The sequence below is a fragment of the Carassius auratus genome, unplaced genomic scaffold (genome assembly GCF_003368295.1).
Source record: "Carassius auratus strain Wakin unplaced genomic scaffold, ASM336829v1 scaf_tig00215135, whole genome shotgun sequence".
Lineage (NCBI taxonomy): Eukaryota > Metazoa > Chordata > Actinopteri > Cypriniformes > Cyprinidae > Carassius > Carassius auratus.
Genome location: NW_020527948.1, coordinates 481,556 through 495,517, shown reverse-complemented (window position 1 = coordinate 495,517; position 13,962 = coordinate 481,556). Strand labels below are relative to the sequence as shown.

General features: G+C 38.6%; 1 protein-coding gene across 1 annotated transcript; it reads left to right on the top strand.

Moving 5' to 3' along the window:
• Positions 1-8,441: 8,441 nt before the first annotated feature.
• On the top strand, positions 8,442-13,701 carry LOC113093792 (uncharacterized). The gene is made up of 5 exons (XM_026259359.1): positions 8,442-8,445; positions 10,246-10,407; positions 10,529-10,752; positions 10,903-11,010; positions 13,561-13,701. Exons 1-5 carry the CDS (start codon positions 8,442-8,444, stop codon positions 13,699-13,701), a joined length of 639 nt encoding a protein of 212 aa, XP_026115144.1.
• Positions 13,702-13,962: the final 261 nt, after the last annotated feature.

The window sequence follows — 13,962 nt, the reverse complement described above, 5'->3', positions numbered from 1 at the left end:
ATTCAGATCAACACCAAACCTGGTCAGTGTAATCTTAAGCCCTTTGCGATGTTAAATTGCGAAGATCTTTAGATTTCGTTAAAGGGCGTGTCCATGGCGGCCTGACAAATTTCGATGTTTCTCCATGAAAAAGGAATTTGCTGTAACTCAGACATACAATGTCCAATCTGCCCCAAACTTCACATGTTAGATAAAACTTCTGCCCTTAACAGATCTGCATGCCCACATTCAGTTATAGTCATAGCGCCACCTATTGGCAACAGGAAGTGACATGTTTTACGCTGCGACAAACTACTCCTATAATTTTTTTGAGATTAACATATATTTTGTGGTCAGTCTAATCTAAAGGCCTGTGCAATGTTAACTTTTGGAGATCTTGAGTTTTTGTTAAAGGGCGTTTCCATGGCGCCATGACAAAATTTGATGTCTTGCCACAGCAAGAGAAGTTGTTGTAACTCAAGCATAAAATGTTCAATCTTCCCCAAACTTCACATGTTTGATAAGAGTCCTGGCCTGAACACATCTGAAGGCCAATATTCCATTATAATGATAGCGCCACCTGCTGGCAACGGTAAGATTGGCACATATATGGGATATACTTCAATATATTCCACTTATATTTAGGACATTAAATGCATATTTCTCAATGTTCACCTTTTTACTAAAGCCACACGATGGCGGTGAGCCCGGGTGCGAGGGCCCGTTCATCGCTGCTTGCAGCTTTAATTAGGGCTCAAGCCCGAAGGGGCGAAGAGCCCTATTGTTCTTCTAAGGATTATTCTTGTTATTATTATTATTATTTTTATTTTTTATTAAACCTTCCGGGGTGTTTTGGGGGCCTTAACATGCTCAAAAACTCTTGAAAATTGGCACACACATTGGAATCTGCGGCCATCAGGACGCCGCAGAGGCTGGGACCCGGGCGTGGCACAGGGACTCTACAGCGCCCCCTGGAACACCTTCAGAATTCTTGAACCATAGCTCACACACACTTGCATGTATTTATATCAAACTCGGTACACTTATAGATCTCATTGAGCCGAACAACTTTCACACTTTATGTCATAGGCTCCGCCCAACAGGAAGTCAGCTATTCAGGGCTGTTTAAAAAAAGCATGCTCTGGAATTTGAAATACTCCTCTGAGGTTTTCAACCCGTTCGCCACGAAACTCGGTGAACATGATCTCAAGACATTGAGGATGAAAAATTGCGAGGGGATTTTTGATATCTCGAACGGTTTGCCCGTGGCGAGGCATGGAACTTATGGCGAGAAATGAGAAACAGGAAATGTCTAATAACATCCACATACATTTCCTGAATTTGATCAAACTTCATGGGTTTGTTCGTTGTATGATACCGATTGTATATATGTGGCTATTAAGAGTCAACGTTATAGCGCCACCAACTGGCAGCAGGAAGTGTGTCATTTTCCAAATGCTTTGAATTCAGCATCTTATTTTTACTCGATTTACTTAAAACTTCATCAGAATAATGACAAAACACGGCCGATGTAAATCTGTTGTGGGGATATTGATATCTGATATAGTGTTGCCATGGCAACGTGTCAAACTTGAATGTTCTGTTATGGTGAGTTTGAGGCAGACAACAAGCTCAGATTTACATGAAACTCAAAACACATATCAGTATTCTTGATAGCTAGACAATGGCAAAAGCTTTTAAAAGGGCGTGAAGGAGGCACTCTATAGCGCCACCTTTTGTCAAAAGTGGGGGGGTTAGTTTCAGCTACAGACACCAAACTTGGTACATAAATTGTTCTTTTCAAGACGGACAACTTTCTAATTCACAGTCATCAGCTACGATCAACAGGAAGTCGGCTATTTTGATTTGAATGTGTATTTTTGAGATTTTACAGTTGTGAATTAATGAATACTCCTCACAGGGGAAGTACACTATACACACCAAACGTTGTCTACATGAAGAAAAAACATCGAGGAACTTAAATTGCGAACAGATTTTGGTTAGCTTGAACGGTTTTGTCGTGGTGATTTTTTGAAATGACAGTAAAAAGTGAAACATTAATCGTCTTGTATTTTTAAATTGCAGCTTCCAAACCTTTAAAAAACATTTTTAATTTAGAAAACCAGTGATTCTGAGGAAATATGCATAGTTTCATGACTTTACAGCACTGTATGATTAAAAGAAAATTAAAAAACTGTCAGACATCTGATCTCACTCTGTCACTCTGTGTGCTGACTCTGTGTGTGTGTGTGAGTGTGAGTGGGGGAGGGGTGTGAGCTGAGTGGCAGACAGACAGAGAGAGAGAGAGAGAGAGAGAGAGAGAGAGAGAGACTTAAACATCTCTTTAATCACCAGAAAAAAAACTGTATTTTAAATAGTTATTTTTTTGTTGTTGTTGCTAATTGTGCTGTTATCATTACATCTTAAGAAATATCTTAGGCCTTATCCTTTTCTGACAGTTTCAGGGATTAAAAAAAAATCCTAAAAAACCTTATTTGTGCTGCAAATAATAATTTCAAACTCATTTGATACTGACCTCTGTCACCCTGTGACATGACATTTATTTGAATTTACATAATCTCAAGGATGTAACAGTAAAACTGTTCAGCTCACAGATGAAGACTAAGCTTTAATGCAAGCAGAACTATTTCACAAATGCTTATAGGTTAATGAAATCATAACAAAACACTTTTAAATTATTTAAGGATTTGGTAACACTTTAAAATAATGTCTCAATTGTTAACATTAGTAAATGCATTGGTAACACTTCATAATAGCTGCAATTCTTAGCTAAGCATTAGTAAATAGTCAGTTCATGCTTTATATAGCCTTCTCCCAAAATTAATATTTTAGTAAGCATTTTATAAATACAGCTATAATTAAATTGTTCATGGTTTATATGCACATTTATTTTGAGGAGATTAAAGGCTGTAATCTCCCTAAAAAAATGTAAAATAAAAAATAAAATAAATAAAATAAACAAACACAGAACTCATAAATATTTATTTCAAGATGCAATAAAAGAAAACTGTACACTTGAATTTATATATATATACACACACAATTGCATAAGTTTATATTTAAAAATGTTTAGCAAGTGTACAGCTAATAATAATAATAATAATGCATTTTATTTAGTTTTAGCTACAGACACCAAACTCGGTACTTAAATTGTTCTTATCAAGACGGACTACTTTCTAATTCACAGTCATAAGCTACGATCAACAGGAAGTCAGCTATTTTGATTTGAATGTGTATTTTTGAGATTTTACAGTTGTGAATTAATGCATACTCCTCACATGGGAAGTACACTATACACACCAAACTTTGACTACATGAAGAAACAACATCGAGGAACTTAAATTGCGAACGGATTTTGGTTAGCTTGAACGGTTTTGACGTGGTGATTTTTTGAAATGACAGTAAGAAGGGAAACATTAATTGTATTGTATGTCTAAATTGCAGCTTCCAAACACTTCAAGGCATGTTTTCATACAGAGATCAAATCATTATGAGGAAATATGCATAGTTTCATGACTTTACAACACTGTATGGATAAAAGAAAAGAAAAAACTGTCAGACTTCTCAACTGACATGATCTCACTCTGGCCACTCCGTCTGTGTGAGGAAAGGGAGGGGGAGAGGGAGGGGGAGTGTGAGTGTGAGGGGGTTGGTGACTGTGAATCTTTGGTGACTGACAGTGTGTGTGGATTGTAGGGAGGGGCTGTCTGGCAGAGAGAGAGAGAGAGAGAGAGAGAGAGACCTAATCATTCCTTTAATAATCAGGAAAAAAAATCTATATTTTAAATTGTTATTGTTTTTGTTGTTGCTAATGGTGGTGTTTTTTTCCTTTCATTACAGGTTAAGAAATCTCTTAGGCCTTATCCTTTTCTGACAGTTTTTGGGATTTAAAAACATCCTAAGAAGCCTTATTTGTGCTGCAAATTATAATTTCAAACTCATTTGATACTGACCTATGACAACCTGTGACATGACATGACATTTATTAATCTCATGGATGTAACAGTAAAACTCTTCAACTGACAGATTAAGCTGCAATGCAAGCAAAACTATTTCACAAATGCTTATAGGTCATTAAAATCATTACAAAACACTAATAAATTATTAAAGGGTTTGGTAACACTGTATAATAATGTCTAATTTGTTAACATTAGTAAATGCATTGGTAACACTTTATAATAACTGCACTCATTAGCTAAGCATTAGTAAATAGTTCATGATTATAAAGCCTTTTCCCTTAATAATAGTCATTATTAAGCAGGAATACATCTCTAATTACATTGTTCTTGGTTTAAAAGCACATATATTACAAAGGAGATTAAAGTTTCAGTTGTCTTATAAAATAAATCAATAAACACAACCCAGTTTGATTCAGAATTCAGAAATATTTATTTCAAGATGCAATAAAAGGAAACTGTACACTTGAAAAGGTTTTGAGCGATTCTTGAAGGACTAGCATCACCTTCACTTGTACGATGGTTTGAGGAATATATCTTCCAGATAGTACCGCCGCTCCCTATATGCAGAGTATGCAGTCTTCGTAGAGCACCAACTCCCAGAGGGGGCACCAGTTGCTCAAAAAAAACAAAACAAATATGCGCCATTCTCCCATCCGCGTTCGCGACCACTCAATAGCATTTGAGAAGAAAGACTTGTAGTCACAAAACAATTGTAATGTGTTCATATAGGTGTCAGCTACAATGCACACCTTATACATTTTTTATACATTTTAAAATAAAGTGTTACTAAAGTTATATATATTGTTCTGTGTATGTGATTTCAAAGTCTAGAGTGGTCGGATTAACCCTTTAACTGCCACATCCCTTAAAACTTGATTGTCAGAGGGTTACTGTAAATGCTTATGCCCGCTGGGCACAGTTTTCCCGATGCCACCAGGGTGGCATTGCACTGATGGCTTGAGCCCGACATCGCTGCTTGCAGCTATATTTATTATTATTATTCTTCTTCTCCAAAATGAATCGCATTTTTGAGGGCCTAAACATGCTCGAAAAGTCATGAAACTTTGCACACACCTCAGAACTGGCGAAAATTTACGTCTGATATGGGTTTCAGAAGTGGGTGTGGCAAAATGGCTCAACAGCGCCACCTATACACGTTCAACGGTGTGCGCCTCGAGCTACGTTTCATGTACATGTATGAAAATCGGTATACACATGTAACTCTCCAATACCTACAAAAAAGTATCTTGGAGCAAAATCCGAAACCCAACAGGAAGTCGGTTATTACTAATATTATGAGCAAATTTTGTGTCATTTTTGTCATTTCCATGCGTTGTATTTTAACGAACTCCTCCTAGAGATTCATTCAGATCAACACCAAATTTGGTATGCCTAATCTGAAGGCCTTTGCGATGTTAAATTGCGAAGCTTTTGAGTTTTCGTTAATGGGCGTGTCCGTGGCGGCCTGGCGAATTTCGATGATTCGCCATGAAACAGGAAGTTGCTATAACTCAGACATACAATGACCAATCTGCCCCAAACTTCACATGTTTGATGAGACTCCTGACCTGAACAGATTGACATGCCCATATTCAGTTATAGTCATAGCGCCACCTATTGGCAACAGGAAGTGACATATTTTACACTGCGATTAACTACTCCTAGAAATTTTATGACATCAATGTATTTTTTGTGGTCAGTCTAATCTAAAGCCCTGTGCGATGTTAAGTTGTGAAGATCTTGAGTTTTCGTTAAAAGGCGTGTCCATGGCGCCGTCACGAAGTTCGATGTCTCGCCATGGGAATAAAAGATGTTATAACTCAGGCATAAAATGTCCGATCTTCCCCAAACTTCACATGTGTGATAAGAGTCCTGGCCTGAACACATCTGAAGGCCAAAATTCCATCAGGTGTGGCAAAATGGCTCGATAGCGCCACCTATACACTTTCAACAGAGAGCGCCTCGAGCTATGTTTCACGTACATGTACAAAAATCGGTATACGCATGTAACACACCAATTCCTAAAAAAAAGTCTCTTGGTACGAAATCCGAATCCCAACAGGAAGTCGGTTATTTAGAATTTTCTCCGCAAAATTGGCGTTGTTTTTGCCATTTTCAGGGGTTGTACTTTAACGAACTCCTCCTACAGATTTATTCAGATCAACACCAAACCTGGTCAGTGTAATCTTAAGCCCTTTGCGATGTTAAATTGCGAAGATCTTTAGATTTCGTTAAAGGGCGTGTCCATGGTGGCCTGACAAATTTCGATGTTTCGCCATGAAAAAGGAAGTTGCTGTAACTCAGACATACAATGTCCAATCTGCCCCAAACTTCACATGTTAGATAAAACTTCTGCCCTTAACAGATCTACATGCCCACATTCAGTTATAGTCATAGCGCCACCTATTGGCAACAGGAAGTGACATGTTTTACGCTGCAACAAACTACTCCTATAATTTTTTTGAGATTAACATATATTTTGTGGTCAGTCTAATCTAAAGGCCTGTGCAATGTTAACTTTTGGAGATCTTGAGTTTTTGTTAAAGGCCGTTTCCATGGCGCCATGACAAAATTTGATGTCTTGCCACAGCAAGAGAAGTTGTTGTAACTCAAGCATAAAATGTTCAATCTTCCCCAAACTTCACATGTTCGATAAGAGTCCTGGCCTGAACACATCTGAAGGCCAATATTCCATTATAATGATAGCGCCACCTGCTGGCAACGGTAAGATTGGCACATATATGGGATATACTTTGATATATTCCACTTATATTTAGGACATTAAATGCATATTTCTCAACGTTCACCTTTTTACTAAAGCAACACGATGGCGGTGAGCCCGGGTGCGAGGGCCCGTTCATCGCTGCTTGCAGCTTTAATTATCTGTTGTAATGTTACAGTAGTAATTTAGCTGAAAAATAATCAGAATTTTTTGGGAAGCTGAGAAAATGGTTACTATTGTTTAACTGTGGTAACCAAAAATTTTTAATTATTTTACAAATGTATTTATTTAAAAATAAATACAAATCCATTTGCAAAACAAAAAACAAAACAAGGTTATTGTACTTTTATATAGGCTAATAAAAGCATGGTAAATTTTTGTAAAGGAAAAACATGACTCGTGTACAGTATTAGGATTTTTCTATAAATATATTGTTGTATTGTAGAGTATTGTATGGATAACAGGGCAAAATAAAGAGACTGAAGAGAAAAATGGAAGTGAAGGTGCAGTTCAGGAGAGAACTTTTAATTATTTGCATGTCCCCAATTTAAAGATTTAAACCTTTTTTATGTCAGGTCCATACAAAAAATAGTTTTGTCCATGAATTTGTTTGTATGAGTTTGAATTTTCCATTCTGAATTTTTTTTCCCAGTCCGCCCCTCCTGTAAATTAATGGCAAAGACATGGTTTCATTTACTACACATAGGCCTACTGAAGCTTGCAGTGTTATCAACCTCTGCCGTCTCAATATAGGAGTACACAAGCACATAAACATAATTTCTTGTAACGCCACGCCAGCAGAGGGAGCCCTCTCCCGAGTACTGACTGTGATCCGCTCCCTCTGCTTCACCTGTACTTCCTGTTTGTGCTATATATAAGCATGGCCGCCACCACTGTCACGTTGCGAAGTATTGCCAGCCTGTCTGCCTTACCGAGCGTTTTTCCCATTGCCATAGTTTGCCTTCTTGTGTATGATCTTTGCCTGGTTTCCCTGTCTCTGTCTTTGGATTTGCCCACTGTCTTGTTGTTTGGATTGGACTGCCTATCGGTGTATGATTCTCTGCCTCCTATGATTACGATTCCCTGCCTACTGTTTGGATTAGTCTGCTGTGGAAGTTATTAAACTGCACATGGATTCTAACGCCGCCTCCATGTCATTACATTTCTAGAACTGCTCTGAAAAAGTTACACTACTATTACATTTTAAACAGTGTAACTTGTAATCTGTAACCTATTACATTTCCAAAGTAACCTTCCCAACACTGTTTAAGACTCATGTCAAGCTCCATGTTTACCTTTCAGATACTTACATTGAGGCACGTCAAATCCTGAAGAAGGCTCTGACATGTAGCACCTCGGACCTCCAAACTGAGGATGAACAGGAACGGCCTGGGAGAAGGAGAACAACAGCGAAGTCAGTGTTTTTCCTTCATGTTACACATACAAACACTAACACCATATACTTTTATTAAAAAGACAGAACAGAGATCAATGCCATGTTCAACCATTCTCTGTCTGCGTTAAATGTTGATTTGCATGTAGATAAAGATTTTTTTTTTTTTAATTTAAACAGACATTTCTTTGGTGACACCGATACAGAGGAGGACTACCGACCCCCAAAGATTTCCAAATTCGGGTCATCTGCTGGGACAAGTCACCAACTCCCTGCAAATAGTCCAGAACTCTGTCAAAGTAAGAGTCAGAGAGTATTCATGTCCTAATAATTTTTAAATAAGAAAAAAAATATACATATAAATGAAATGGGTTTCTATTTCTCCACAACAACAAAAAACACATACAAACCACAAAATGACCCCCACTCACTACACGGAAGAGCAAGTTTAAGCCGCGTTTCCACCGCAGGAACTTTACCCAGGAACTAGGGACTTGGTCCGGTACTTGGTGTGTTTCCACCGCAGGAACCAGGAACTAAATAAAAGTTCCGGGTAAAAAAATGCCCCCCAGAAAGTCCCTGCTGGCGAGGTGGTACTTTTTTAAAGTTCCGGAACTTTCGGGGGCGGGACTTTGGCGCTAAACATGCTGATTGGTTGAGTTCACGCAGCATTGGTTGAGTTCAACCACCATTTATTCGGATCAACATTTTCAAAATATTACTGTTATTGTGTCATGAAATGTAATTTTAAAAGTATTTCAGGCGAGAATGTAGTTGTTTCAAACTCAAATCTGTTGTTTATTTATAAAGACAGCGCCTATTTAAAAATGTGTTTCGCCGATCTCGTAGACGGTGAGCTCCACTCGATCAGCGGGAGCTCAGTCCTCATGTATCCGCCGAGAAGCAGCCTCTCCTGGGATAGACCTTCTGATATGTGCCGCTGGCTCTGATGTGTCTTTAGTGGTTAAACATAAAATATAATTCAGCTGCGGGGTAAATCTAACAGGTTTTCTTTGGTCTGTATTCAATTTATCTATATGTTAAAATGAAAATAAAAAGGCAAGTCTATATAATATTTCTTTCATTGTAATGGCTGTATATAACGTTACACTTATCCCTGAACTACATTTCTGCAGCTGTTATTATGTTTAAATGAAAATGAAAGGAGGCAGTGGTATTTTATATCCTATTTCGTTTTATTGTAAATATACTGAGGGGAAAATAACAGTAGCCAAAGCGATCTGAGTTCACGCAGCATTGGTTGAGTTCAACCACCATTTATTCGGATAATTTTCAAATATTACTGTTATTGTGTCATGAAATGTAATTTTAAAAGTATTTCAGGCGAGAATGTAGTTGTTTAAAAACTCAAATCTATGGTTTATTTATAAAGACAGCGCCTATTTAAAAATGTGTTTCGCCGATCTCGTAGACGGTGAGCTCCACTCGATCAGCGGGAGCTCAGTCCTCATGTATCCGCAGAGAGCAGCCTCTCCTGGGATAGACCTTCTGATATGTGCCGCTGGCTCTGATATATATGTCTTTAGTGGTTAAACATAACATATAATTCAGCTGCAAGGGTAAATCTAACAGGTTTCTTTGGTCTGTATTCAATTTATCTATATGTTAAAATGTAAATAAAAAAGGCAAATTTATATAATTCGTTTCATTGTAATGGCTGCATATACACATTTCCCTGAACTAAGTACATTTCTGCAGTTGTTATTATGCTTAAATGAAAACGAAAGGAGGCAGTGGTATTTGATATCATATTTCGTTTTATTGTAAATATACAGTAAGGAAAATTGGAGTAGCCATGACGAGCAGACTGAAGTTATCAAGTACTCTGCTGTTTATAGATTTACCGGACTTGCGTCGTCGCGGACATCACACTCCCGAGACGAATGTACAAAGTCTGAACCAACTACAGAGGATGCACGTCCAAAATCAGCGTACTTTTTTTTTTTTTTTTTTTTTTTTTTAAATCAGCGGTACTTTGTTTTGAGAAACGCGCGCAGACCTACGTAACCAGTCTATTTGCCTAATCTACCCGGTACTTTACACCGCGGTGGAAACGCAGAAAGCAACAGGTCTGGGGGGACTGTGTTGTGCATGTTGTATAAGATTGACACCAATATAACCCCCCCCCCCCCCCCCCAACAACAACACAGTGTTTGGCAGAACTGCCCCTCCCCAACCACTACCACCACAAACACTCCTCTCTCAACCTGCACATTGCAACCAGCAACAACGGGGGCCAGAGGAGCCAAGCCAGGTCTACAGACCTACCTGGAGAGGTGGGAGACATGGCCCAGAAACCATTCCCTGCTCTGGTAAGAAATAACTGTAACTACAAGCTATAATACCTTGGCTTTAACCACGGGGGACACGGGGGGACTTAAGTGCATGGAATGGAGGGGGAATAACTATTCTATAATACTATGTATTCAACAGCTGCTCAGGTCCACATTTTAAGCCTGCTGGAGCACATTAAGCAGCAGCAGGACCAGCTGGTGGCCAAGGTCAATCACCTGAGCAGCAGGGTGCTCAACACCTCAACACCTCAAGAGCCAGAGTGTCCTGAGTGCATTCAGCTGCCCATCGAATCACTGGAAGCGGTGGATGAGCTTGAAGCATTCCTGAAAGACGCTGCCAATGCAGCAGCCAAACAAAGAATGGTATGCTCCTGCCAGTCACTCAACTCTAATTGGTAAAGTGCTGGGGTGGAGGGTGTGGGGTGGAGGTGGGGCAAAGATTGTCGTACAAGTTATTACATCAGGGCTTTATACCTTGTGTGTATTTTAAGGTGTTTTGTGACTTACTTTTAGATTTCTTCTTTGGCCACGATTGGTGGCCAAGATGTGAAGAGAGTGGCATGGAACATCCTCTCTCAGATGTTCACAGAAGAAGTGGCCAAGACCATAAGCTGGAAGGGGGCAAATGGCAAGAGGGCATTCAGTCACATGTCATTAAAGACACTAATGTACCGTAAGTCACTTTAAGTATTCAGCTGCAGAGAAGGGAAGGGTAACGGCTCCCACACACAGCTGCTTGCGGTGCAATGGGGTCGGCTGAAACTGTAAACGATGTTGCCAGATTGGGTTGAGTGATTTACGCCCAATCATGATCGAAAACCCGCCCCCTTCATCAAAAAATCCGCCCCAACAACGATTCTGTCACAGATAAACAATTTAACTCCAATCTGCCCTACAATTTAACTTTATCTGCCCGCCTAAGCCGGTGTTACAATATATTCGGTTCCTGGAATATCTGATTCCAATGGGTGGAGCTACCATGAATATTCACGACACCATAGCGTGGCGGGGCGACAAATACAAGCGAGTGGAACAAATTATTAGCGCTTCAGATGGTGTTTTGTTCTAAACTACTTCTAACTGTTCGTTTCTCACGAATGACTGAGATTAAGCTTTTTAAATGTCTATTATTGCATGTTTAAATAAATATTTACAAATATATTCTTGTGTTTTGATTCTGTCTCCCAAAGTTGTCTGTAGGCTATTATTGAAATAGCTTTTATATATAATAGGATGATAGCTCAAGACAAATTAAAAAGTATTCTCATTTAAAGAATATAATATATATAATTTTTATAATGTAAAACAATATGCATGAAGTTATACCTGTCCTAAATACGATCTAGATTGTTTAAAATTAATAAACAAAAACATCTGCCTCAACATATGTGTAAAAATTGAGTTTTTTTTAAAGCATTCATTCATTAACTCAAAATTACTTTTAAAGTAAGATACAGTGTCTTAAAATTACATATTTTATTCATCTGTAAAAACGAGAATGTTAGACAAGAGAAAAACATGGGATCAAGGACAAAATACAGCAGGACCAATTAAATATTTACTATATTATTCAAATATGTATTTATAAATGTACCTTTCCTTAATTTTTGTATACCCATGCCTTCTACACCAGTGTCTTTGTGTTCACTTGTTTACAAAAAGATTACATAAGAATGATAACATTACTAAACTGATAAGATGTAGGCCTAATTTTTATGATTAATGGTTAGTCATTATCAATTAATTTGACCAACGTTCTAAAGCATTGCTAGAGAAAACAACTGTTAATGCATCTGAAAGCTTAACATTTATGACAACCTTTGATAAAGTAAAGGTTGTGTATCAAAAAGATTTTCAGTTGAGTCAGTATAAAGCAACATCCAAAGCATGCAACTCCAAGGTCTTATGTTGACTTAAACAATCAGCCTATAATTTAAAGGCTATTTTAATAATATGCAGACAACTTTGGGAGACAGAATAAAGACACAAGAATATAATATTTATTTAAACAGCAATCACACACCTTTTAAAAATACTAAACTGTCATTCATGAGTCTATATCATAGAATGTCAGCAACAACTAATTTGGAAAATTTGGAGAAATTTAACCTTAAACCTTTATTGTAGGTCTTCCAACGCTTCCTACAAGATCAGGTCTGTAATAGTTCAGGTAAACTCAGAGTACTGAAACTACAAAACGATGAATTATTAAAAAATTATATATAAGTAGTCAGACGTCCCAACCTGCAAAAAGTCATTTCAGGGAGGTATTTTTGTTTTCATGTAGCCTTGGCAACTAGCCTGAATAATATGCAGATGAAATGAAACTTGTCAACTCACCTCAACATGCCTTTTGCAATCATTTAACCCGCCATGGGCAATGCTAGAGCAAGACTGTAATTATGTTTTACATCTATAAGACAGGGGTACTTTTTTTTTTTTTTTTGTGGCACTCTCCCTCTGCCATGGTGCTCCTGTTTCTAGATAGACATAACTGATTAATTTTGTCCAGGAGAAGAGATAAAAGCCCGCCCACACCGACAATTGACTGGTTGATTTGCAGAAACAGGCCAATCAGGATGGTCTCTGTCTGAGATGCGCTTCGCACACACGCACATTAGCACACATACGCAAGGTTTCTCGCTCCCTCTCCCTCTCTGCCGTGCGCGCGCTACACGGTTTGAAACACAGTATCTGTTTCGCATGCGCGCTTTTGCTCGCTCGGTCTAGATTACGGGAGATTTTAACTAATTTGCGGGTCTCAGGGAGCCGCTTTCAATATGCGGGAGACTCCCGGAACTTCCGGGAGACTTGGGATGTCTGAGTAGTTAAGCTTAACTTCGTTCAACTTTATTACCTGTTTGAAATAAATAATCCATAAAACAAAACGAGGCGCTCACGCTAATAATTTCTGTTCCACTCACTTGTATTTGTCTCCCCGCCCATGCTATGGTCTCGTGAGTATTCATGATAGCTCCACCCATTGGAACCAAATATTTCGGGAACCGAATATATTGTAACACCGGCTTATTTTCCCCAGCCGATGAAGTCAAAAGATGCCCAATCTGGCAACACTGATTAATTCCAGCCAATAACTGGGCAGCCCAGGCTTAAGTCATAAGTAGCCTACCAAATGCATGCTGAATTTAAAACCTCATTTTGTGTCTACAGGTGCTGTACGTGCAAATAGTTTGTCGCACAGCCACAGACATTCAACGTTATGCCATAAGATGGTTTAACTTGGCTGCAGACCGTGGTGCGGCAAGGAGGCGCCTGACCAACCGGTCTAACCAGGCTGAGGCAGATGATTAGGCTACTTATGGTCATGTTTTCTTTTGTTAAATAAAATGTTTTATTTGTTTCAAATTGTTTCAGTTTTAATTTAAATAGTCTGTCGCAGGCTACATGTTGTTTTCCAATTCAGAGACCATGCCCTTTACAAATTCCATTGGCCTGGAGCCCAGTGTGTTTAAACCCCACCCACGATCAACTGCAAGATAGAATACAACCAACTTACTGCTCCTTTTCAATAATCCGACTTGCATTCCAATACTAAAAAAACGTATGTTTGCT

Coding starts and splice junctions, on each gene's coding strand:
- LOC113093792 (XM_026259359.1), top strand. Junction 10,408..10,528: donor AGAAACCATTCCCTGCTCTG/GTAAGAAATAAC, acceptor TGTATTCAACAG/CTGCTCAGGTCCACATTTTA. Junction 11,011..13,560: donor AGACCATAAGCTGGAAGGGG/GCAAATGGCAAG, acceptor TTGTGTCTACAG/GTGCTGTACGTGCAAATAGT.